This window comes from Tachypleus tridentatus, unplaced genomic scaffold (genome assembly GCF_004210375.1).
Source record: "Tachypleus tridentatus isolate NWPU-2018 unplaced genomic scaffold, ASM421037v1 Hic_cluster_1, whole genome shotgun sequence".
NCBI lineage: Eukaryota > Metazoa > Arthropoda > Merostomata > Xiphosura > Limulidae > Tachypleus > Tachypleus tridentatus.
Window position 1 is genome coordinate 14,997,667 of NW_027467777.1, and position 27,774 is coordinate 15,025,440.

The window sequence follows — 27,774 nt, forward strand, 5'->3', positions numbered from 1 at the left end:
ATGTCATCTGACTAAATATGTAAGTTATTGTGAGTGTATGTCATCATACTAAATACCTAAGTTACTATAGGTATATGTCATCTGACTAAATATGTAAGTTATTGTGAGTGTATGTCATCATACTAAATACCTAAGTTACTATAGGTATATGTCATCTGACTAAATATGTAAGTTATTGTGAGTGTATGTCATCATACTAAATACCTAAGTTACTATAGGTATATGTCATCTGACTAAATATGTAAGTTATTGTGAGTGTATGTCATCATACTAAATACCTAAGTTACTATAGGTATATGTCATCTGACTAAATATGTAAGTTATTGTGAGTGTATGTCATCATACTAAATACCTAAGTTACTATAGGTATATGTCATCTGACTAAATATGTAAGTTATTGTGAGTGTATGTCATCATACTAAATACCTAAGTTACTATAGGTATATGTCATCTGACTAAATATGTAAGTTATTGTGAGTGTATGTCATCATACTAAATACCTAAGTTACTATAGGTATATGTCATCTGACTAAATATGTAAGTTATTGTGAGTGTATGTCATCATACTAAATACCTAAGTTACTATAGGTATATGTCATCTGACTAAATATGTAAGTTATTGTGAGTGTATGTCATCATACTAAATACCTAAGTTACTATAGGTATATGTCATCTGACTAAATATGTAAGTTATTGTGAGTGTATGTCATCATACTAAATACCTAAGTTACTATAGGTATATGTCATCTGACTAAATATGTAAGTTATTGTGAGTGTATGTCATCATACTAAATACCTAAGTTACTATAGGTATATGTCATCTGACTAAATATGTAAGTTATTGTGAGTGTATGTCATCATACTAAATACCTAAGTTACTATAGGTATATGTCATCTGACTAAATATGTAAGTTATTGTGAGTGTATGTCATCATACTAAATACCTAAGTTACTATAGGTATATGTCATCTGACTAAATATGTAAGTTATTGTGAGTGTATGTCATCATACTAAATACCTAAGTTACTATAGGTATATGTCATCTGACTAAATATGTAAGTTATTGTGAGTGTATGTCATCATACTAAATACCTAAGTTACTATAGGTATATGTCATCTGACTAAATATGTAAGTTATTGTGAGTGTATGTCATCATACTAAATACCTAAGTTACTATAGGTATATGTCATCTGACTAAATATGTAAGTTATTGTGAGTGTATGTCATCATACTAAATACCTAAGTTACTATAGGTATATGTCATCTGACTAAATATGTAAGTTATTGTGAGTGTATGTCATCATACTAAATACCTAAGTTACTATAGGTATATGTCATCTGACTAAATATGTAAGTTATTGTGAGTGTATGTCATCATACTAAATACCTAAGTTACTATAGGTATATGTCATCTGACTAAATATGTAAGTTATTGTGAGTGTATGTCATCATACTAAATACCTAAGTTACTATAGGTATATGTCATCTGACTAAATATGTAAGTTATTGTGAGTGTATGTCATCATACTAAATACCTAAGTTACTATAGGTATATGTCATCTGACTAAATATGTAAGTTATTGTGAGTGTATGTCATCATACTAAATACCTAAGTTACTATAGGTATATGTCATCTGACTAAATATGTAAGTTATTGTGAGTGTATGTCATCATACTAAATACCTAAGTTACTATAGGTATATGTCATCTGACTAAATATGTAAGTTATTGTGAGTGTATGTCATCATACTAAATACCTAAGTTACTATAGGTATATGTCATCTGACTAAATATGTAAGTTATTGTGAGTGTATGTCATCATACTAAATACCTAAGTTACTATAGGTATATGTCATCTGACTAAATATGTAAGTTATTGTGAGTGTATGTCATCATACTAAATACCTAAGTTACTATAGGTATATGTCATCTGACTAAATATGTAAGTTATTGTGAGTGTATGTCATCATACTAAATACCTAAGTTACTATAGGTATATGTCATCTGACTAAATATGTAAGTTATTGTGAGTGTATGTCATCATACTAAATACCTAAGTTACTATAGGTATATGTCATCTGACTAAATATGTAAGTTATTGTGAGTGTATGTCATCATACTAAATACCTAAGTTACTATAGGTATATGTCATCTGACTAAATATGTAAGTTATTGTGAGTGTATGTCATCATACTAAATACCTAAGTTACTATAGGTATATGTCATCTGACTAAATATGTAAGTTATTGTGAGTGTATGTCATCATACTAAATACCTAAGTTACTATAGGTATATGTCATCTGACTAAATATGTAAGTTATTGTGAGTGTATGTCATCATACTAAATACCTAAGTTACTATAGGTATATGTCATCTGACTAAATATGTAAGTTATTGTGAGTGTATGTCATCATACTAAATACCTAAGTTACTATAGGTATATGTCATCTGACTAAATATGTAAGTTATTGTGAGTGTATGTCATCATACTAAATACCTAAGTTACTATAGGTATATGTCATCTGACTAAATATGTAAGTTATTGTGAGTGTATGTCATCATACTAAATACCTAAGTTACTATAGGTATATGTCATCTGACTAAATATGTAAGTTATTGTGAGTGTATGTCATCATACTAAATACCTAAGTTACTATAGGTATATGTCATCTGACTAAATATGTAAGTTATTGTGAGTGTATGTCATCATACTAAATACCTAAGTTACTATAGGTATATGTCATCTGACTAAATATGTAAGTTATTGTGAGTGTATGTCATCATACTAAATACCTAAGTTACTATAGGTATATGTCATCTGACTAAATATGTAAGTTATTGTGAGTGTATGTCATCATACTAAATACCTAAGTTACTATAGGTATATGTCATCTGACTAAATATGTAAGTTATTGTGAGTGTATGTCATCATACTAAATACCTAAGTTACTATAGGTATATGTCATCTGACTAAATATGTAAGTTATTGTGAGTGTATGTCATCATACTAAATACCTAAGTTACTATAGGTATATGTCATCTGACTAAATATGTAAGTTATTGTGAGTGTATGTCATCATACTAAATACCTAAGTTACTATAGGTATATATCATCTGACTAAATATGTAAGTTATTGTGAGTGTATGTCATCATACTAAATACCTAAGTTACTATAGGTATATGTCATCTGACTAAATATGTAAGTTATTGTGAGTGTATGTCATCATACTAAATACCTAAGTTACTATAGGTATATGTCATCTGACTAAATATGTAAGTTATTGTGAGTGTATGTCATCATACTAAATACCTAAGTTACTATAGGTATATGTCATCTGACTAAATATGTAAGTTATTGTGAGTGTATGTCATCATACTAAATACCTAAGTTACTATAGGTATATGTCATCTGACTAAATATGTAAGTTATTGTGAGTGTATGTCATCATACTAAATACCTAAGTTACTATAGGTATATGTCATCTGACTAAATATGTAAGTTATAGCGAATATATGTCAACATACTAAATACCTAAGTTACTATAGGTATATGTCATCTGACTAAATATGTAAGTTATTGTGAGTGTATGTCATCATACTAAATACCTAAGTTACTATAGGTATATATCATCTGACTAAATATGTAAGTTATTGTGAGTGTATGTCATCATACTAAATACCTAAGTTACGATAGGTATATATCATCTGACTAAATATGTAAGTTATTGTGAGTGTATGTCATCATACTAAATACCTAAGTTACTATAAATATATGTCATCTGACTAAATATGTAAGTTATTGTGAGTGTATGTCATCATACTAAATACCTAAGTTACTATAGGTATATGTCATCTGACTAAATATGTAAGTTATTGTGAGTGTATGTCATCATACTAAATACCTAAGTTACTATAGGTATATGTCATCTGACTAAATATGTAAGTTATTGTGAGTGTATGTCATCATACTAAATACCTAAGTTACTATAGGTATATGTCATCTGACTAAATATGTAAGTTATAGCGAATATATGTCAACATACTAAATACCTAAGTTACTATAGGTATATGTCATCTGACTAAATATGTAAGTTATTGTGAGTGTATGTCATCATACTAAATACCTAAGTTACTATAGGTATATGTCATCTGACTAAATATGTAAGTTATTGTGAGTGTATGTCATCATACTAAATACCTAAGTTACTATAGGTATATGTCATCTGACTAAATATGTAAGTTATTGTGAGTGTATGTCATCATACTAAATACCTAAGTTACTATAGGTATATGTCATCTGACTAAATATGTAAGTTATTGTGAGTGTATGTCATCATACTAAATACCTAAGTTACTATAGGTATATGTCATCTGACTAAATATGTAAGTTATTGTGAGTGTATGTCATCATACTAAATACCTAAGTTACTATAGGTATATGTCATCTGACTAAATATGTAAGTTATTGTGAGTGTATGTCATCATACTAAATACCTAAGTTACTATAGGTATATGTCATCTGACTAAATATGTAAGTTATTGTGAGTGTATGTCATCATACTAAATACCTAAGTTACTATAGGTATATGTCATCTGACTAAATATGTAAGTTATAGTGAGTATATGTCAACATACTAAATACCTAAGTTACTATAGGTATATGTCATCTGACTAAATATGTAAGTTATTGTGAGTGTATGTCATCATACTAAATACCTAAGTTACTATAGGTATATGTCATCTGACTAAATATGTAAGTTATTGTGAGTGTATGTCATCATACTAAATACCTAAGTTACGATAGGTATATATCATCTGACTAAATATGTAAGTTATTGTGAGTGTATGTCATCATACTAAATACCTAAGTTACTATAAATATGTGTCATCTGACTAAATATGTAAGTTATAGCGAGTATATGTCAACATACTAAATACCTAAGTTACTATAGGTATATGTCATCTGACTAAATATGTAAGTTATTGTGAGTGTATGTCATCATACTAAATACCCAAGTTACTATAGGTATATGTCATCTGACTAAATATGTAAGTTATAGTGAGTATATGTCAACATACTAAATACCTAAGTTACTATAGGTATATGTCATCTGACTAAATATGTAAGTTATTGTGAGTGTATGTCATCTGACTAAATATGTAAGTTATAGTGAGTATATGTCAACATACTAAATACCTAAGTTACTATAGGTATATGACATCTGACTAAATATGTAAGTTATTGTGAGTGTATGTCATCATACTAAATACCTAAGTTACTATAGGTATATGTCATCTGACTAAATATGTAAGTTATAGCGAATATATGTCAACATACTAAATACCTAAGTTACTATAGGTATATGTCATCTGACTAAATATGGAAGTTATTGTGAGTGTATGTCATCATACTAAATACCTAAGTTACTATAGGTATATGTCATCTGACTAAATATGTAAGTTATTGTGAGTGTATGTCATCATACTAAATACCTAAGTTACGATAGGTATATATCATCTGACTAAATATGTAAGTTATTGTGAGTGTATGTCATCATACTAAATACCTAAGTTACGATAGGTATATATCATCTGACTAAATATGTAAGTTATTGTGAGTGTATGTCATCATACTAAATACCTAAGTCACTATAAATATGTGTCATCTGACTAAATATGTAAGTTATTGTGAGTGTATGTCATCATACTAAATACCTAAGTTACTATAGGTATATGTCATCTGACTAAATATGTAAGTTATTGTGAGTGTATGTCATCATACTAAATACCTAAGTTACTATAGGTATATGTCATCTGACTAAATATGTAAGTTATTGTGAGTGTATGTCATCATACTAAATACCTAAGTTACTATAGGTATATGTCATCTGACTAAATATGTAAGTTATTGTGAGTGTATGTCATCATACTAAATACCTAAGTTACTATAGGTATATGTCATCTGACTAAATATGTAAGTTATAGCGAATATATGTCAACATACTAAATACCTAAGTTACTATAGGTATATGTCATCTGACTAAATATGTAAGTTATTGTGAGTGTATGTCATCATACTAAATACCTAAGTTACGATAGGTATATATCATCTGACTAAATATGTAAGTTATTGTGAGTGTATGTCATCATACTAAATACCTAAGTTACGATAGGTATATATCATCTGACTAAATATGTAAGTTATTGTGAGTGTATGTCATCATACTAAATACCTAAGTCACTATAAATATGTGTCATCTGACTAAATATGTAAGTTATTGTGAGTGTATGTCATCATACTAAATACCTAAGTTACTATAGGTATATGTCATCTGACTAAATATGTAAGTTATTGTGAGTGTATGTCATCATACTAAATACCTAAGTTACTATAGGTATATGTCATCTGACTAAATATGTAAGTTATTGTGAGTGTATGTCATCATACTAAATACCTAAGTTACTATAGGTATATGTCATCTGACTAAATATGTAAGTTATTGTGAGTGTATGCCATCATACTAAATACCTAAGTTACTATAGGTATATGTCATCTGACTAAATATGTAAGTTATAGTGAGTATATGTCATCATACTAAATACCTAAGTTACTATAGGTATATGTCATCTGACTAAATATGTAAGTTATTGTGAGTGTATGTCATCATACTAAATACCTAAGTTACTATAGGTATATGTCATCTGACTAAATATGTAAGTTATTGTGAGTGTATGTCATCATACTAAATACCTAAGTTACTATAGGTATATGTCATCTGACTAAATATGTAAGTTATTGTGAGTGTATGTCATCATACTAAATACCTAAGTTACTATAAATATGTGTCATCTGACTAAATATGTAAGTTATTGTGAGTGTATGTCATCATACTAAATACCTAAGTTACTATAGGTATATGTCATCTGACTAAATATGTAAGTTATTGTGAGTGTATGTCATCATACTAAATTCCTAAGTTACTATAGGTATATGTCATCTGACTAAATATGTAAGTTATTGTGAGTGTATGTCATCATACTAAATACCTAAGTTACTATAGGTATATGTCATCTGACTAAATATGTAAGTTATTGTGAGTGTATGTCATCATACTAAATACCTAAGTTACTATAGGTATATGTCATCTGACTAAATATGTAAGTTATTGTGAGTGTATGTCATCATACTAAATACCTAAGTTACTATAGGTATATGTCATCTGACTAAATATGTAAGTTATTGTGAGTGTATGTCATCATACTAAATACCTAAGTTACTATAGGTATATGTCATCTGACTAAATATGTAAGTTATTGTGAGTGTATGTCATCATACTAAATACCTAAGTTACTATAGGTATATGTCATCTGACTAAATATGTAAGTTATTGTGAGTGTATTTCATCATACTAAATACCTAAGTTACTATAGGTATATGTCATCTGACTAAATATGTAAGTTATTGTGAGTGTGAATTAAGAAGTGAATTAATATGTTAATGTACATATTCATTATGCCAAATTTTTGGGTTGAATACTCCACACAGTCAACATTCCCGTTTCCACACTATGTGAACATTTCTATAGTTAACAGCTTTCTGTTTTCTAATATGTTGCACCTGCCCATGAAAAAGACCAGTTTCCAGAGAATAACATACCTTCACAACTATTCAACTTTTGTTCGTTTCCATATTCTTCTGAAACAATCTTGTTCTGCAACAACAACAAAAAAAAAATCAGTTGAAAAGTTAGATGATACAAAAGAAATTGGACAAATAGAAGAAACGTTGTGTGGTTGGACGGGTAACTGGACGGAAGATTATGAATTACCATTAGTAACTTACAATGTTTCGCCTTACTGATCAGAAAATGAATACTTGCATGAAATTTATATAGAACGAGAGAATTAAATAACACACTAGAAGCACACAGTTTAAATCGGAAGAATAAAATAGCGACATCTACCGGATAAGAATATTATGAACTTATAATTATGGATGAAAAAATAGCCTAACTCAATACAAACCATATGTAAACCTATTTTGTAAAGATACAATTGCGTCATAAATACATTATATGCATATAAATGTTAAATAAGCGCTGTATGTTTTCATCCTTATTAAATTAACCAGATTTCCTACATCTTACACTGCCAGTATCTTATATCATATCCTACATTAAAGTGTATCAGACATTACAAAGGTCAACTGTCAATATTCTACATCATAGCCTACAGTATAGAGTATATATCACACGATACATATTTTACACTCTCAATATCCTTCATTATATCTTACATTAAAGTGTACCAGACATCACAAAGGTCAACTGTCAATATTCTACATCATACAGTATAGAGTTTATATTACACGGTATACGTTTCTACACTGTCAATATCCAACATCATAAACCATATTTACGCTGATATTGAAAGTTTTTTCTCAGATTTTTACCTCGATATGTCTAAACATGTCCCGGACGACTGATTCTAGACGCATACCGATGTACTGGTGATTATCATCTCGCACACTAGATGGTGCTAACGATGTCATGACTATGAATGAATCTTCAACTCTGTCTTGAAGAGGCGTTGGCGGCGGTTCTGGATCCTCTTTCATCATAATAGTAAAAACATAATGTTATATAAGTACTTAGAATCTCATTATAATCAAAGTATTTCACAATTAATACAAGTAAACTAAACACAAAATGTACAATTGCCTGACTTTGAAATATATGATGACATAAATAATATTACATCTGGAGATATGGCGTACAACATTTATAAATATCGAGAAATATTAGGTTAACAGCGTGTAAAACAGAATATGCTGGTAAAATATATTGTATTATAAGTTAACAATAGAATATACTGGTAAAGCGTATTGTATTATAAATCAACAATAGAATATACTGGTAAAATATATTGTATTCTAAGCCTAAGACAAAATATATTGATAAAGAATTACTAGAATAAAAGCTGAATAAAGTAAGATTTGTTGAGGGACTGTTTAATCATTTCGATTCACTTTTATAAAGCTTGTTTGTGTAGGACAAAATTGTGAAGGACAGTTTAATCACTTTGATCATTTTTTTTAATGTTAATGATGACTTCAGATGACACTGAAGATGACAGTTTCATGAACTCTATCCATCTTTTCTGCAAGAGCTAGAAACGTGTCTCCATATTTGTTTCATGCCATCAGCAATGTAGTGACATTGTGTCCCTACATATTAGTATTTATTATTACATTAGTTACATAATGTTAGCAAAATAAACATTACATCACACTTACCAAAAATGTCGAAAAGATATACTTTGCTACGAAGTCTTTGCTCGAGCCCTAGGTAAACTAGGATCCTTCCTGCATGGTGTTTCACATATCGAGCATATTTTGTGCTGTGATTGGTGTAATACCACTCGTCAGATGGCAGTACGAGTTGTGTCAAACAATCAGCCAAGTCTCCTGTACCCAAGAGCACCATGTGGTAACGAGGATGAAGGGCTAACGTTCCAATAACTTGAAGAACTAGACAGAGTAGTTGCTGCACCACAATGATATATAAGTAAAACTGATAAAAACTCCAGGTGTAGGAACTCTATACATTGTATAAAAGTCTGACTGGGTTTGCAAAGTTACAACAATCAATAATGGCACTCTTGTATTTATCTTAAGTAGAAATTAACCAGGTGAACAGTCATTCGTCAACAGTAATGTGTGTTTAAAGTACGGCTACAAGTCTTTAATTATCAGTAATGCGTATGTACAGCGGAAAGTCTACAGATTTACAATGCTAAAATCAGGAGTTGAACTCAGCAGATAGCTTGATGTGGCTTTGCTACATACAATACACACAATACAGTACAGCTACGAGTCATTAGTCAACATTGTCACTGTCTATGCTTTTGGCGTATTCTAATATTTTAATAAAAAAAGCGAGACTTACTGGGTCATTCGTCGAATCTAAAGATGCAATTAAAATTTTCAGATGTCCATCTTCAGTCAGCCGTTCTTGCACCTCTTCACTTTGGCACATATACAACAAAATCCTTGCACTCATAATTTGAAGACAATGGTAACTGCAATGTCTCCATCTGTCGGGATATTTTTAAATCTTTAATAATGCATGTAATTTTTTTTTTTTTTTTTTAAATCACAATCCATTTAAATAGACCAAAATTATTCAAACCATCGTTATACACGGGATGGACAAAAATAGCCAGTCCGGAAATGTTGTTAATTTATTTTATGTATTATCAGATAACAGACAAATATGTAAAACTGTATATTTTTAAAACTCACTCGATGAGATCTCTTCAAGGCCCGGCATAGCCAGGTGGTTAGGGTTCTTAACTTGCAATCCGTGGGTTCGAATCCCCGTCACATCAAACATGCTCGCCCTTTCTGGCGTCAGGATGTCATTATGTGGCTATCAATCCCACTCTTTGTGGGTAAACGAGTAACCCAAGAGCTGGCGGTGGGTGGTGATGACTAGCTGCTTTCCCTCTAGTCTTACACTGCTAAATTAGGGACGGTTAGCGCAGATAGCCGTTGTGTAGCCTTGCGCGAAATTCAAAAGCAAACAAACATATGTTTAATTATGATTTCAAGTCTTGATTTTAACACTGACTTTCGTAAATACCTGAACTTTTCATAATTTTAGTTACATCTTTTCATAAAAAGTGTTGTGCACGTGCTGTAGTTACTTATATATTCTTACTCCAATTAGCTACAAAATAATTAAACAAGTTTCTCTGCAATTGTGGAGTCGTTAAAAGATATCTTAGATATAAGAGAATTGATGTTATGGAATGGCCAATTAAATCACCTGAAAACGTATGGTCTGATTTAAACTGATTAACTAAAGATCGCAATCCAAATACTGAAGATGAACTTTTTGAAGTACTGAAAGTACTCAGGAATATCTGCTCAAACTCACAGAAAGCATGCAACGTCGATGTGAAGTAGTACTGAAATCCAATGGAACGTCGACTAAATATTAACTGGTTTGTGTTATTTTGAATTTCACTTTTAAGTTCGATTGTTGAAGAGAAACTTGTTTGATTATTTTGTAGCTAACAGGAATAAGAAAATCTGACAAACTACATCAGGTGTACAACACTTTATGAGAAAATGTAAATACATTTATGAAAAGTTCAGGTGTTGACGAAAGTCAGTGTTAAAATTAGGATTTGAGACCATATTTGTACAGATCTCGTCAAATGCCTTCTAAAACCATATAGTTTTACATATTCTTCTGTTATCTAAAAAAAGATATAACAAGTTAACAATATTTTCAGGGAGGGAGGAACTTTTTTGTTCAACCCCTGTATAATAAAATCAATAAAATAAAATCACCAAAACAAAAGCACATGAAAGTGAATATCTTAGAATAAACTGTCCAAATCTCAAATTACCAAATTTGAGAACATAGAAAGACAAGAATGTCGCTTCCCATGAGAAAAGATTATACATAAACATCAAATTAAGCAAGAATTATAGCATTAAAGGATAATTTAGATTATTATTTATTCACAACTCAATTAGCCCGATTAATTGTCAACGTGTCGTTAGTTAAAATACGTGAAATATAAGAACCCCTGACTTGGAGTTAGGTTTTCCAAACATCGCTAACTACGACACGTAGGATACACACACACACTGTCAGATTCAGAGTGAACAAGTCTGAAGTCTGATTGTTAATATGTCGTTATATATAACACATGGTGTATGAGCAGTCTCATATTAAGGGTGGTCAGAGCTAGAATCTGATTGAATCAATTAGACAGGAAAAGTCACCTTTGGGGGAAGTAGATATATAGTCAATTAGAAGTAGGGTCTGAGCTACGATTGATATAGACAGTTCAAGCTCTGACAAGATCTTTATATGTTCGATAAAAGAAATTCTTCAGTTCTTCTAAGCAATATCATGACGTCATGTGTACTTTGTAGCAGTGATGAAAAAGTACACTATATACTCGATCTGGAAATAGTGGTACAAGAGTTGGTGGAGAGTAATGTTGACTGTCTTTTTTCCGTCTAGTCTGTCATTTTAAAACTAGACATGGCTTTGTAATAACTCTTTGGTAGCTTCGCCGGAAATCTCCGAAACTTAAACTGAATACATGACAGTAAGTAGCTAAGACTGAAATAAATAATTTTTCAAACACTTATCTGCACGATATTATATATCACATATTATTGTTATCACAATAACATCTTATTGTGATGTAATGTTACTCAAATTGCCAACCAAGATACTATGATTCACTAGCATGTGTACTAATAATACAAATCACGTTGTTACTGAGAATGTTTGCGGTTTGATGCATTCAGTGAAAGACCTGCGGACAACGTAGCACAGTTGAATACACTTGTTTCTTAACTATTACTGTAAAACTAGCAAAACATTTGTAGTCAAATTTGTACCTTTATTGCTACACTACTTCTTTAAATATATGATTTACAGAATAATACAAAATAATTCTAATAGCAGACACCGAAATCTATAAATCCACTTGTCTTTGGCCTGAGATTAGTTAAGCAGTTATTACGTTCGGCCTACATTCGATAAATACACAAAATAAAACTTTAACTTGTTCACGCACGAATGCAGGTGGAGAGAGTTGGTTGAACCATTAAGTTCATGTTCATGAGAACGTTCAGCATTTACTCTACGCTGTTTCATTAATTACTTGAAGTTTACAAAAAACCGAGTAAAGATTAACTCTAGCTATAAAACGTAATCATTATAACACTGCTATCAACATTAAAATGTTTTGTTTGTTTTTGTGAATTTCACGTCAAGCTATACAAGGGCTATTTGTGCTAGCCGTTCCTAATTTAGCAGTGTAAGACTAGAGGGAAAGCAGCTTGTCAACACCACCCACAGCCAACTATTGGACTACTTTTTACCAACGAATAGTAAGATTGACCGTCACATTATAACGCCTCCACGGCTGAAATGGCGAGCATGTTTGGTGCGACGGGGATTCGAACCCGTGACTCTCAGATTACGTGTTGAGCGCCCTAACACCTGGTCATGCCAGACCATCAACATTGAAACTGTACATAAGGTATTTACGGAAAGCATCCAGGAGAATGAAACATGCTAATAAGGTTAAGTAGTGCATATGTGACAGCTAATGTAGCATGCTAGCAAGGTTAAAAAGTGCATAAATGATAGCTATTTACTGATATAACTAACACATTAACAAATACTCTATACATAGATAGTACTTTACTATAATAAAACATACATATATATACACATTTAAGTCTAGCTTCCCATGCAGTGTTATAACAGAATGATGACTTGTTGACTTATGGATTTTATTTGAACAGTCATGTAATTCTTTAAATTACTCCCAGAGTTAATCTTATAGCATTTGTTTTCGTTTGTGTGTGTGTTTTTTTAATTTTCTGGTGAGATATGTCTCCTTAGCGTTAGCATGCTTCGTAAAATATGTGTAGACTTTGATCTCATAGATTTGAACCCTCATTCAAACACTCTGTACACGGGTCTGCTCGTGTAAGCATTTGGTTTAGTTTAATTAGATCTAAATTTGGAACAAGACAAATGGAAACATGTATCATTTAAAATGTACACAAACAAGTTGAACCAAAACACAAAGGTTATATTTTCATGCCTACAACCAAAGACACTGTAAAAGTAAATAAACAAACCAGGTTGGAAACAGTATCTACATTATTTTGTGAAGCAACAAATACCTATTTTCACTCTATGTCTACAGTAATAACAATTTTAATGACAAGAAATTAGTTTGTTTTTTTTTGCTTGATTTTAGCCTCCATAACATGTGGCACGAGATTATTAACAGCCAAACACGTTCCATTGCAGAGTGTTGGTGGGTGAAGGATAATTGATTCACCAGTCTTGAGATTATGTGGTGGCATACCTGGTGTTCCAGAAAACCGGGTGCTTATGGTGGGTAATTGAAAGTACCTTTGGTGTTTGGGACAGTGGCAACTAACTGTACTTTTGCGATATTGACTGCATATTCTTTGGCGCCAGGATGGCTTTTTCGCACAGCCACTTGTGATTAAAATTTAAAAAAAAAAATTATACCCTGAAACCTTTTAGTAAGCGTACCAAATGTTAGGTCTCCAGGTTATTTCCTCTTGGAGGTATGGCAGTGACTCTCACACACACATTATAGATTTATTGCCAGGTAAACCAACTTTCACTAGAAAATAGTCAACTTTTTTTAAATTGCTCTGGACCTTTGTAGCATTTCATATAGTACATCTGTTTAGGCTTAGCTGCAAAATACCAAGTTGATATTGCTATAGACTTGTGAAACAAAACTACAAATAATAATCTATAATAACTAAAGAGCCTGTGTGTGTGACTGCTATAGCTCCAAGAGGAATAAACCGAAAACCTGAAACCTTGCAGCATACAAAGTGGATTCTGAGAATGTGCATCTGGGTTTTATTTTTAAAACTGACTTAATAAAACTTTCGCTAATTTTTTGCCCAACAATTTTTGCCCCATAATTCTGTTTCCTGAATGTCTATAGAAAGTATTGTATTTAATTCTAATTCTTTCTTACAAAATGAACAATATGTACAGATTTTTTTTGCCAATTACTGTCATAAAAGAACAAAATGGTTAAGAAATCTGCCAAAATTGGAGAAAAAAAATGGACGTATTTTACCAAAAACGAATCAATATAGTATGAGGTCAAGCATTTCCTTGCCAATCAAAAATTGGTGTATGAAAAAAATTAAACGAAAAATGGGAAGAAAAATACAAATAGAAGAATTATAAAGAAGCTGAACTAAGTTTGAGAAAGGATAGTAAACAACGGAAAGAAAAATATGAATCATAGTATATTGGAAAATGAAAAACTCAAACAGAAATAACGGTAAAAAAAAAAACGAATCTGAGAAGCTAAATTAAAACTGTTTGTTTTAAAAAAAAGTTTAAATGAATTAAATTCAACAAATGGCAATGAGAAAATCAATTAAATTATTAGCAGATTGGTACTGTTATAGAAACAATTAAAACAATGGAAATGCATGAATGGTACGTTGAGGCCTCTGTGAATTATGCGAGCACCTTAGCATCCCAAAGGTAAACGTGGATATTTTATACTAGAAATAAAATAATACTACAATACGCATTCATACTTTTCAGCAAAGTACTAGAATCTGTAGAATAAATCACCATTCAAAGAGTACAGAAATCTACTATGATAATCATTCACTGTCAGAAAATTCACTAAAATAGTTATACCTATGAACAAAGTACAACATCAAATTCAAGAAATGATGAATCCTCAATATGGCAGTTTCCACCTAATGCAATACAAGTTGCACAAATTATTTTCTCTTTAATGTGCATTAATAAAACACCGCAGTTTTGGTTGTTGTTGTTTTTAATGACAGAAAGTGAATGACATATAGAAATTCTTCAGGGTGGAAAAAACGAAGGCACGTGAATTAATTTTTAAAACTATTATGTGGCATACTCAATATTGTATTCGTTACTATTGTTCAGGTTCAGTAAAATTTCATAACCGCTTTTCCGAAGTACCTTGTAAAACTATAATCAATAATAATAAGGAAGGAGACGCTGTTATAAATATACACATTTTTTACTCTAATAAAATGAAGCATTTCTGAGTAGTATAATGATGCTTAAATAGCATATACATTTCTGTAATGCTTTAATACTTTCAAAGAGATTATGTAAGTAACGAAAAAGAACTTAGATAATTTAGAAAGTAGAAATTTCGACTTTCAAAAATCAGCTTAAAATTAATCGTACAACCTTCGCAAGAGTTTATTTGGTAGCAGTGCATAGATTTAGGGGCATTATACCTAGCTGTTTTTACTGTTGGTTTTTATAGGAGCTTTTTAGTAGGTTTGTCTGAGCTTGTATAAAATATTCTTAACCGTTTTCCTTGTAGGCTTGAGAAACAAAACTAATATGGATAATGAATGGATGAGTATCGATTTTGTCTGACAATCAGAAAATCAACTTTTTTTCCCATTATTAACATTTCATCAGCCTCAGCCACTGAGGTAAGTGCTCATCAGTGTTATTTCAAGAACAAGTTTGCTTTTTAAGATAGTTTCTGCTCGTATGCTCTATCTGAGTTTTTGTAAAGTTCCTGTATTACCCCTATTATAAACCATGACAAATAAACTGTTAATGTTATTCAACAAACTAACGTTAGATATTCTTAAACACTTTGTTAAGCTTTCGATATGTTACTGTACTAAAGTATATCTACGTTTGTCTATTGTTTAAATCCGTTAAAATTAAGTGCGATAGCATCCGCATTTAGGTATCAAGTTGCGCGCGCATTATCAAGACCAACTGAAATTAATCATTATTATAATAGATGTCAGATAAGACATCGCACAATATCAAGACTTTTAAGTGGCTTATACATGATCTTTTTCGTCATAGTTTTGTTTCTACTAGCAGGACACAGTCTCGAAAGATTACACTCACAAATAAACTAGATACTCTAAAATAAACGTATTCCTGTTTCTTACTAACAGGAAACAGTGTCGAAACATTAGAGTCAAAACTGAAGTATATATCCTAACATGAAGCTATTCAATTTATACTAACAGGGTATAAGGTACAGGGCCCAGCTTCGAACTGCGAAGCTAGTGTTACCTCACACCTGGTGTGAGAATCAAGTTAGCATGGTTCTATAATGTGTAGCTCTGACACTAGCATGGTTCTACAATGTGTAACTGTGAAGATTATGATCCTATAATTTATTACTGTGACACTAGCACGATTCTATAATGTGTAATTGTGATGTACAATTGTGCTTAAGTAAAAGTATGTTCTCTATGTCAACTTCTTTTCATGTGTAAAAGTAGATAACTGTTTATTGAGAAAGGCTGTTTGTTTCCTTATAGCAAAGTCACATCGGGCTACCGGCTGAGTCCACCGAGGGGAATCGAACCGCTTATTTTAGCGTTGTAAATCCGTAGACTTTCCGTTGTACCAGCGGGGGACAAATTGCAAAGGGTAAGCATTTTATACAACTTTATCACAAAAAAACAACAAAAAACCGCTGTCCCATAAAGTATTATGACTATACTGTAAATAATAATTACGGATATCAGATACACATATAAATATTATTAGGATTGATTTATGTCCAACCTATGGTCGTTCTTTCCACCACAACGACCATACATTTGATATTTTTGAAGAGCTTGTAAGAAGCAGCGAATAGATCTAATAAACGAAAGATGTAACCACATTAGGAGAAGCAATCACCCAGTCACAGCTTCAACTCTGTACAAGAGAAATAAACGCATTGAAGAAAGTAAAAGGTCAAGATTTGAAAAGCGCCTTCTGGTGTAAAACTTTTTTATCGATATATTTTGTAACCAGAACTAAAGAACATTTTAGGGTTACTCTTCCTTCACCATTCGCTGATACAAGTTAATAGATTTGGTGTTATTTTCACAAAAACCACAAAAAAACTTTATATTATTCAATACATCATTAAAATATATTTAAATTGCTATTATATGTTATTGTTTTTACAATTCACTATTTTATACCATGGCTTTACCACAACAACTCAGATAAAAACACCAGCATCTTGTATGCTATGGGGTTACTATTAATATAATAACTCTAATAGAAATACTACTTTCTTGTCTACTAAGGCGTTACTATAATGACTCTAATATAAAGACCAATTTCTTGTACCATATGCTGTTACTATAATACCTAGGACGTAAACACGAGACTGTTTTATACTATGGCGTTACTATAGTAACTCTAAAGAAACGTCAAAGCATTGTATACTCTGGTGTTTCTGTTATTGTTTTTATAGTAACAACTCTATTAGTAACACTATTCTCTACTATACCAAGGTGCTATTATAATAACTCATAAAGAAATACCAAACGGTTCTATACTAACAACTCTTGTCAATGATAACAGTTTCATTCTGACTACAATGGAGTCACTACAACAACTCTAGTTAGTGTGATAACAGTTCCATCCTGACTACAGTGGAGTTACTGCAACAGCTCTAGTTAGTGTAATAACAGTTCCATCTTGACTACAATGGAGATACTACAACAGCTCTAGTTAGTGTGATAACAGTTCCATCCTGACTACAATGGAGTTACTGCAACAGCTCTAGTTAGTGTGATAACAGTTCCATCCTGACTACAGTGGAGTTACTGCAACAGCTCTAGTTAGTGTAATAACAGTTCCATCCTGACTACAATGGAGATACTACAACAGCTCTAGTTAGTGTGATAACAGTTCCATCCTGACTACAATGGAGTTACTACAACAGCTCTAGTTAGTGTGATAACAGTTCCATCCTGACTATAATGGAGTTACTGCAACAGCTCTAGTTAGTGTAATAACAGTTCCATCCTGATTACAATGGAGTCACTACAACAACTCTAGTTAGTGTGATAACAGTTCCATCCTGACTACAATGGAGTTACTACAACAGCTCTAGTTAGTGTTATAACAGTTCCATCCTGACTATAATGGAGTTACTACAACAGCTCTAGTTAGTGTGATAACAGTTCCATCTTGACTACAATGGAGTTACTACAACAGCTCTAGTTAGTGTGATAACAGTTCCATCCTGACTACAATGGAGTCACTACAACAACTCTAGTTAGTGTAATAACAGTTCCATCCTGACTACAGTGGAGTTACTACAACAGCTCTAGTTAGTGTGATAACAGTTCCATCCTGACTACAATGGAGTTACTACAACAGCTCTAGTTAGTGTGATAACAGTTCCATCCTGACTACAATGGAGTCACTACAACAACTCTACTTAGTGTGATAACAGTTCCATCCTGACTACAGTGGAGTTACTACAACAGCTCTAGTTAGTGTAATAACAGTTCCATCCTGACTACAATGGAGATACTACAACAGCTCTAGTTAGTGTGATAACAGTTCCATCCTGACTACAATGGAGTTACTACAACAGCTCTAGTTAGTGTGATAACAGTTCCATCCTGACTATAATGGAGTTACTACAACAGCTCTAGTTAGTGTGATAACAGTTCCATCCTGACTACTATGGAGTTACTACAAAAATCCTGCTCTACATTTCTGTTATAAACCGTACAAGAAATAGAAATGTGATAAATTGGAAATCAAACCTGTTTCTATTTGCTCTTCACGATAATGTAATGAAATGTTAATTATCAAAGCGTGTTTCACCGTAAGAGAAATGGTAGTTTTTATAGTAATTTAAATATTCAATACCACTACTTAGCAAGTCAATTACGTATTCAATTCTCCCATTTCAAACCAACGTTAATGTTTTTTCATGTATCTTCCGAAACATAAATGAATATTAGGAATTGAAACCGTTAGGTTTTCTATTTATGACTTCATATTTATAACCACATTCCACATACCGAACTTATATTTGTTTCAGAAATAGAGTACAAGGCTACAATAACACAACCTATACGTAGTCAACCCTAATTCTCAAGTTATAAACATGATAAAAAAAGCCACGAGTGTACAGAGCTTGCCGAACTCTCAGGCTACATTTGTTTTTAATTTTGCGCAAAGCTACACGAGGGCTAGCTGCACTAGAGGGAAGGCACCTAGTCATCACCACCCATCGCCAACTCTTGGGCTATTATTTAACCAACGAAAAGTGGGAGTGACCGTCACGTTATAACGCCCCCACAGCTGAAATGGCGAGCATCTTTGGTGTGATAGGGATTCGAACCTGTAACCCTCAGGTTAAAGCCTTAACCACCTGGCCATGTTGGGCCTTCTTTCGAATAGAATAAAGGTAACAGGCCATAACTATTGTACTACATCCAAACCCCTAAAGTGTGGCGCATTTCTGCGATAATGAGACATAAACAATAAATCTTTGCACATAAAGAATGAGCTTGTTAGCTACTGAGCCTTGTCCGTCCGCTGCTCGAAGAAGTGAAACTGATTTTTTTATGACAATATAATATCCACAGTAAACATCTGATGAAGGGATTTGTTTTAACAGTTGAATAGAATTTTTGTTTTACGGATTATCTTCCCATTTATAAAAGATATACGTGTTAACATTTATCAATATTATTCATGTGTGTATTGGTTCAGAACAGAAGATATTACAAAGCAGTAATTTTAAACTAAAAACATAAGATGTTCTGACCAACAAAGCAGCCATATATTACAGAATACACATCTTACATAAAATATTGTGAATAATGTATCAGCAAATAACTAATTGACACTTCTGCGAGATATTACCAAATACACATAATATAGAAAACCATTAAGTAACATTTATAACACCACAAAACAAAGAAACAGTAAATTAAATGTACTATTTAATACGTGTGAACCAGAAAAGACGACACAACACTGACAGAAGCTTTCTTAACTAACGTATAAAACATAACCAACTTCCAAGCAAAATGAAATAACAATACGTAAATAAATAAGCACACAAAACAACTTAAATAACACATCTAATCTTTTCCTAGGTAGTAAAGAATACACGTGAGTTAATAGACACAATAAACAATGTATATAACACATCAAACTTCAGCTAGGTAGTAACGACTGCACAAAAATGTATATATACAATCTTCAGCTAGGTAGTAACGAATACACTAAACTTTGTATACACAATCTTCAGCTGCGTAGTAACGACTACACTAAATTACGTATATACGATCTTCGGCTAGGTAGTAACGACTACCCAAACTATGTGTATATAATCTTCAGCTAGGTAGTAACGGTTACAATTAACTCCGTATATAACATACTAATCTCAGCTAGTTAGTAACGAATACATAAAACTACGTATGTAACATACCAATCTTCAGCTAGATAGTAACGGACACACTGAACGAAGTATATAACACACAAATCATCATTAGATACACCAAACTATCTATATATAATCTTCAGGTAAGTAATAATAGTAAACTAAGCTAATTATGTACAATATTCAGCTAGGTAGTAACGACTACTCTAAACAATGTGTATACAATCTGCAGATAGGTAGTAACGACTGCACTAAACTATGTGTATAGAATCTTCACATGGGTAGTAACAACTATAATGAACTCCGTATATAACATACCAATCATCTTCAGCTGAATAGTAACGAATAAACTAAACTACGTATACAACATGCCAATCTTCAGCTGCATAGAAAAGGCCACACTGAACTACGTGTATAACGCCCCAATTCTCAGCTATATAGTAACGAATACAATAAACTACGTATTCAACATACCAATGTTCAGGTAGATAGTAACGACCACACTGAACTACGTGTATAACACCCCAATCTTCAGCTAGATAGTGACGAATACACTACACTACGGGTATAATATACCAGTCTTCAGCTAGGTAGTAACGACTACCCTAAACCATGCATATACAATCTTCAGCTAGGTGGTAACGACTACCCTAAACCATGCATATACAATCTTTAGCCAGGTAGTAACAGCACACTAAACTACGTATACAAATACTTCAGCTAGGTAGGAACGGCTACATTAAATTACGTATATAAAATTTTCAGCAAGGAAGGAATGGCTACACTAAACTTTGTATATATAATCTTCAGCTACGTAGTAACGACACCAATGAACTCGTATATAACATACCAATCTTCAGCTAGATAGTAACATCCACACTAAACTACGTATATAACACATCAATCCTCACCTAAGTAGAAAAGAATAAACTAAACTACGTGTATAACACACTAATCTTCAGCTAGATAGTAACGAATACACAAAAACTACGTGTATAACACACTAATCTTCAGCTAGATAGTAACGAATACACAAAAACTACGTGTATAACATACCAATCTTCAGCTAGATAGTAACGAATACACTAAACTACGTGTATAACACACAAATCATCAGCTAGGTAATAACGAATACACTAAACTACGTATATTATATACCAGTCTTGAGCTAGACAGTAACGAATACACTAAACTACGTATATAACATACCAATCTTCAGCTAAGTAGTGACGAATACACTAAACTACGTGTATAACATACCAGTCTTCAGTTAGGTAGGAACGGCTACAGTAAACTTTGTATATATAATCTTCAGCTAGGTAGTAACGACTACACTAAACTACGTGTATAACATATCAATCTTCAGCTAGGTAGTAACGACTACACTAAACTACGTATATAACACACCAGTCATCAGCTAAGTAGTAACGAATACATTGAACTATTTATATGCAATCTTCAGCTGAGTAGAACGAATACTCGAAACAACGTGTATAACACACCTATCATCATTTACGTAGTAACGCATACACTAAACTATGCATATAATATACCAATCTTCAGCTAGATAGAAACGGCCACACTGAACTCAGCTGGGTAGTAACGAATACATTAAACTACGTATAAAAAATACCAATATTCAGGTAGATAGTAACGACCATACTGAACCGCATATATCACACACTAATCTTCAGCTAGGTAGTAACGGCTACACTAAACCATGTATATACAATCTTCAGCTAGGTAGGAACAAATATACTAAACTACGTACATAACATACCTATCTTTAGCTAGGTGGTAACGACTACACTAATCTATGTGTAAACAATCTTCAGCTACGTAGCAACGAATACACTAAACTACGTATATAACACACCAATCTTCACCTAGATATTAACGAATACACTAAACTACGTATGTGCAATCTTCAGGTATATAATAACGGCTACACTAAACTATGTATATACAATCTTCAGCTTGGTAGTAACGGTACACTAAACTTCATATATACAATCTTCAGCTAGATAGTAACGACTACACTAAACTACGTATGTGCAATCTTCAGGTATATAATAACGGCTACACTAAACTATGTATATACAATCTTCAGCTAGGTAGTAACGGTACACTAAACTTCATATATACAATCTTCAGCTAGGTAGTAACGACTACACTAAACTACGTTTATACAGTGTTCAGCTTGGCTGTAAAGGATTACACGTGAACTTGACGAATGGTTTTCAACCTCTGTAAACACTAATTACACTGCACAACAAAGTTTTTGCTTCTTGAACACTGTTGGATGTTCCTTATAGATTTTTGGCTGCTGATCACGAAAATCACATCCAAATGTGACCATCACGTACCGTTTCATCGAAATCTTCAGTTTTACCAGGACACTGTTACAATAGAAAAACGATATCAGGACAACTGAAATCCGTCAATGCTTCCTGACTACTGTTGGACACTGCAACGTGATGCACTGGACATTTATTACAAACGAAAATCAGGAGCAAAACAATTTTAATTATGTTGAACTTAATAGCGTATTAGAAACATAAACGCAATTAAATACGTTATTTCCGGTAAACAGTTAACTGTCTATTTCTCAGAGTTCCTATGTGATGAAGCAAAACCAAAACTATGTTTGTGCATACCCACCAGGTACCTGTCACAATCAGCAAAAACTTTTCAGGAAGCAAAACTTTCCAAAAACATTGTTGTGCTGTGTTGCCGGCCCCCATCCAGGAAATCGGTTTAGTTTTTTATTTGTTTTAAATCTGTATTATTAAGTACTAACGAATTGTTTGTTTGTTTGTTTTTGAATTTCGCACAAAGCTACACGAGGGCTATCTGTGCTAGCCGTTCCTAATTTTGCAGTGTAAGACTAGAGGGAAGGCAGCTACTCATCACCACCCACCGCCAACTCTTGGGCTACTCTTTTACCAACGAATAGTGGGATTGACTGTAACATTATAACGCCCCCACGGCTGAAAAGGCGAGCATGTTTGGCGCGACGGTGATGCGAACCCGCGACCCTCGGATTACGAGTCGCACGCCTTAACACGCTTGGCCCTGCCGGGCCAGTACTAACGAAACAACTATATAAAGTATTAGTTCATTTCTGAGTTTGTTGACAACTCCTTTAGAGACTGTGACGATCCAATTTCAAGTAGAAAGTATTGGATTGATAATCAATCGTATTTAAAAAAACACCTACCTCCGGCTAGGTGTACACTGGAGTCGAGTCCCCACAACTCTCTTATATAGTGTGATTGCATTATTGAGGACGTTCAATAGCAGATCAATACCTTCGTAGTTCAGAATACCTAGAACACTGTTCTCCTCTGGAGGCTTATCTGATGGGTTCTCTGTTTCTGGAGAACCTTTTGACGGAGGTTCTTTTTGCGGAGTCTTCCACGAGTTTGGCCACCGTCTCATAGCCTGTACGCCCTCTTTTCCTAAGGATTCTTTTTTAGCTTCTGCATCATGTATGTTTTTATTTTCCAAAAGGAAACCTTTTGGAATGCTTTCGTGTTGCTGTGTGATTCTGGAGGAGTGAGAACTGTTTTCTTTGAAACTCGATGAATGGAGTGACTTCACCAGCGACCTGGAGTTCTTGGAACGTGCTGGAACTTTGTGTAGAAGCACACCATATAGAATACAGACGTCCACAACCTTGTTAATGGTCAGCAGCGCGGTAAACTGTAACGACTGACCTCCACGTAAGCAGCTGACTGCCACCCTCAGTATTAGACACAAATAGAGTATCAACTGCTCTTGGCGCTTTCTGATTGGCTGGTCCTGGTCTTCCCGATACTGGTTGACTGCTGTCTGCAAAGATTAATTACAAATAGGTTATAGCTACTAAGCTATAGGAAATACAATTAATGTCCATACTACACATAACTTAATCAAAAACACCTTCGGTGTGAGAAATAAGGTGTAACCAAAGAACATGATTAAATGATTATAGGTTTGCTATGAACTGTACAGCAAATATTTATTCATCAGTTAGGCTAAGTTCAATTGTTGTTGTTATTCAAACTTCTGTAAATCAAAGTACGAGGCTTTACTAACTAAAGAATGAATTGGTTTGAAAACTATAAACAAATCAATATAACAAAAACTATATCACACATAATCCTTAAGTAACAGTCTGGGTTTGTGTAGCGTAAAACCGAACACAACAAAAACAGCGCATTGTACAGTTTTGCGTTTTACAAGAAACAACAAATGAACCCTTGAGTGATCTGATAACGTAACAAACCCTTGCCCTGGCTGCCCGTATAGAATCCACTAATTTATATGGGTTTATTTAGTAAATGTTTATAACACATTGCCAGCTCACTGAATAAGAAAATACGAAATTAAATAGAGCAATGCGTTTGGCGCCAAATGCAGTTAATGTGCGACTCTCAAACGAAAGCAACTCGTCAACAGCGCCGCAAACAATTGAAAGGGTAACAAATATTTGTTTGTTTGTTTTTTAACTTTCGCGCAAAGCTACATGAGGGCTGTCTGTGCTAGCCTTCGCTAATTCAGCAGTGTAAGAATAGAGGAAAGGTAGCTAGTCATCACCACCCACCGCCAACTCTTGGGTTACTCTTTTACCAACGAATACTGGGATTGCTCGTAACATAATAACACCCCCACGGCTGAAAGGACGAACATGTTTAGTGTAACAGAGATTCAAACCCGCGACCCTCAAATTACAAGTCAAGCGTCTAAACCAGCTAGCCATGTAAGACCTAGGTACCAAAGAACGATTCTGTTTTAACAGAACGCAAACCATGGACCCTTGGTTCTATATTTTGGCACCATATCCATTATCTCAAGTTTTCAGCAGCAAATAACATTCATACCTAACGAACCAAAGTTTCTAATCGTTGCTCAAACTGGCTGTATACCCAGTGGTTTTCTTCATGTGACTACAGACGAAATGAATTTAAGTGGTACCTATCCATAATTTATAAATAGCTATTTTACCTTTTAACAAATAACCGTGTAAAATTCAAAATCATGTCCAAAATAAAAACAAAAAACTTTGACTTAGATGTCAAACATAATTTTCAACGGTTAGCTCAACTTACAACCGTCGCTCCTGGATAAAACATTCAACCCTCAACCAAAAGCTAAAAACTGAAGACACGATATCACATTGACATTACACAGAAGAATTATAAAGCTTTGATTTAGTTTCTTTTAAATTTCGCGTAAAACTATACAGTAGATATCTGACCTAGCCGCCCCCAAATTAGCAGTTACAAATCAAATGAAAGATAACTAGTCAAAATTACCCATCACCAACTCTCGGGCTACACCTTTACTAATGAACAGTGGCCGCCACATTATATCGTCCCCATAGCTGAAAGGACAAGCATGTTAGGAGATGGGATTCGAGCATGCAACCAGCAGATTGCGAGTCGAGCACCCTAACCACTATGCCAAATTTTCAAGCATCTCCATTCATGTCGGTCTCGATCCTACAAAGAATACTGAAGCAGATCCATTATTATCAGAACAGGTCCTACACAGAATACTAAAGCATATCCATTATTATCAGAACAGGTCCTACAAAGAATACTGAAGCAGATCCATTATTATCAGAACAGGTCCTACACAGAATACTGAAGCATATCCATTATTATCAGAACAGGTCCTACACAGAATTCTGAAGCATATCCATTCTTAGATCCGACATTGCACAGAATTCTCAAACTTCCATTTTATCAGATCAGGTTTACACAGAATTCTGAAGTGTTTCCATTTTATCAGGCTCAACCCCACATAGAATTCTATTAGATAATCCTAGAAACAATCAACAGATCTCGCTAACCAACGAAACACACAAAACAATATTCACAAACTGAGAATAAGCGAACCAAAACGTTCATCTACCAACGTATAAGTTAAATGATTTAAAAACACGTTCTTTTTGTAGTTATACAGATTTAGCTCTCATAGAAAAATAATAAAACAACAACAAATAAAATAATCATAGCAGATCCTGTCTCATGACCTATTCTTGGTTATCTGACAAAATAAAATAATTTTTGTTTGTTTGTGTTTTTTTAATTTCGCGTAAAGCTACACAAGGACTATCTGTGTTAGCCATCCCCAATTTAGCAGTGTAAGACTAGAGGGAAAGCAGCTAGTCATCATCGCCCACCGACAACTCTTGAGCTACTCTTTTTACCAACGATTAGTGGGAATGACCATCACATTATAACGCCTCCCACGGCTGAAAGGATGATCATATTTGGTGCGACAGCGATTCGAATCCACGACACCCAGATTACGAAATTACGAATTAAGCGCTCTAGCTACCTGGTCATACTGGGCCATTAACTAATTAGCTATATGAGTTATGGTTGAGGCAGTCAGGTTTATTTCATATACATGAATGATAGGCTAAACGATCACCTAAGCCTAATTATTATTTTTACCCAACTACTGATCAGTAATTAGTTCATATCAACTAATATTTGAAACTAATTGTAGAGAGAGCTGATTAAATATGAATAACAACTTTTTTTAAAAAATACTACTTATATGAAATTATATAAATTAGATAGTAATAGCACGTGTTTTCTTCGGTTCCCTTGGTGTTGTAACATATATTAAAGGCGTGTTTGTCTTTCCTCACCAGCAACACCTGAGTCAGCAGTTCTGAAACTGGCTTATGTAGCAGTCCTCCAGTTACTTTCTCGGCCATCTCTACTACTGCTGGGATCTGGATCTGCAATCCCGTCAGAACGGAACTCAAACATTCAGGGTTGGAAGCCATCTTAGTAAGTGTCTGCACAGCTATTTCTGCCCGACTGTCCGTAGATTCACTGACCTCCCCTGGGAAACATGATAAGTTTTAAATGTTGTCAACAACAGATGTAAAACAGTTAAAAACACTGAGTTTAAAACACAAGTTAGTAGAGAATATTCCACAGACTATAGTACTCATGTAAGCGAACAATAGTAACTG

At 33.2% G+C, this 27,774-nt stretch overlaps 1 protein-coding gene across 1 annotated transcript in view; it reads right to left on the reverse strand.

Moving 5' to 3' along the window:
- LOC143242036 (uncharacterized) overlaps positions 1-27,774 on the reverse strand; it is a 127,276-nt gene that overhangs the window by 97,597 nt on the left and 1,905 nt on the right. Inside the window, exons 2-7 of the mRNA XM_076485376.1 lie at positions 27,442-27,641; positions 24,013-24,626; positions 9,950-10,097; positions 9,298-9,547; positions 8,455-8,612; positions 7,660-7,714 (exon numbers count right to left, since the gene is read on the reverse strand). Coding sequence (XP_076341491.1) covers positions 7,660-7,714; positions 8,455-8,612; positions 9,298-9,547; positions 9,950-10,097; positions 24,013-24,626; positions 27,442-27,641 — 1,425 coding nt within the window. The remainder of the gene's footprint in view (positions 1-7,659; positions 7,715-8,454; positions 8,613-9,297; positions 9,548-9,949; positions 10,098-24,012; positions 24,627-27,441; positions 27,642-27,774) is intronic.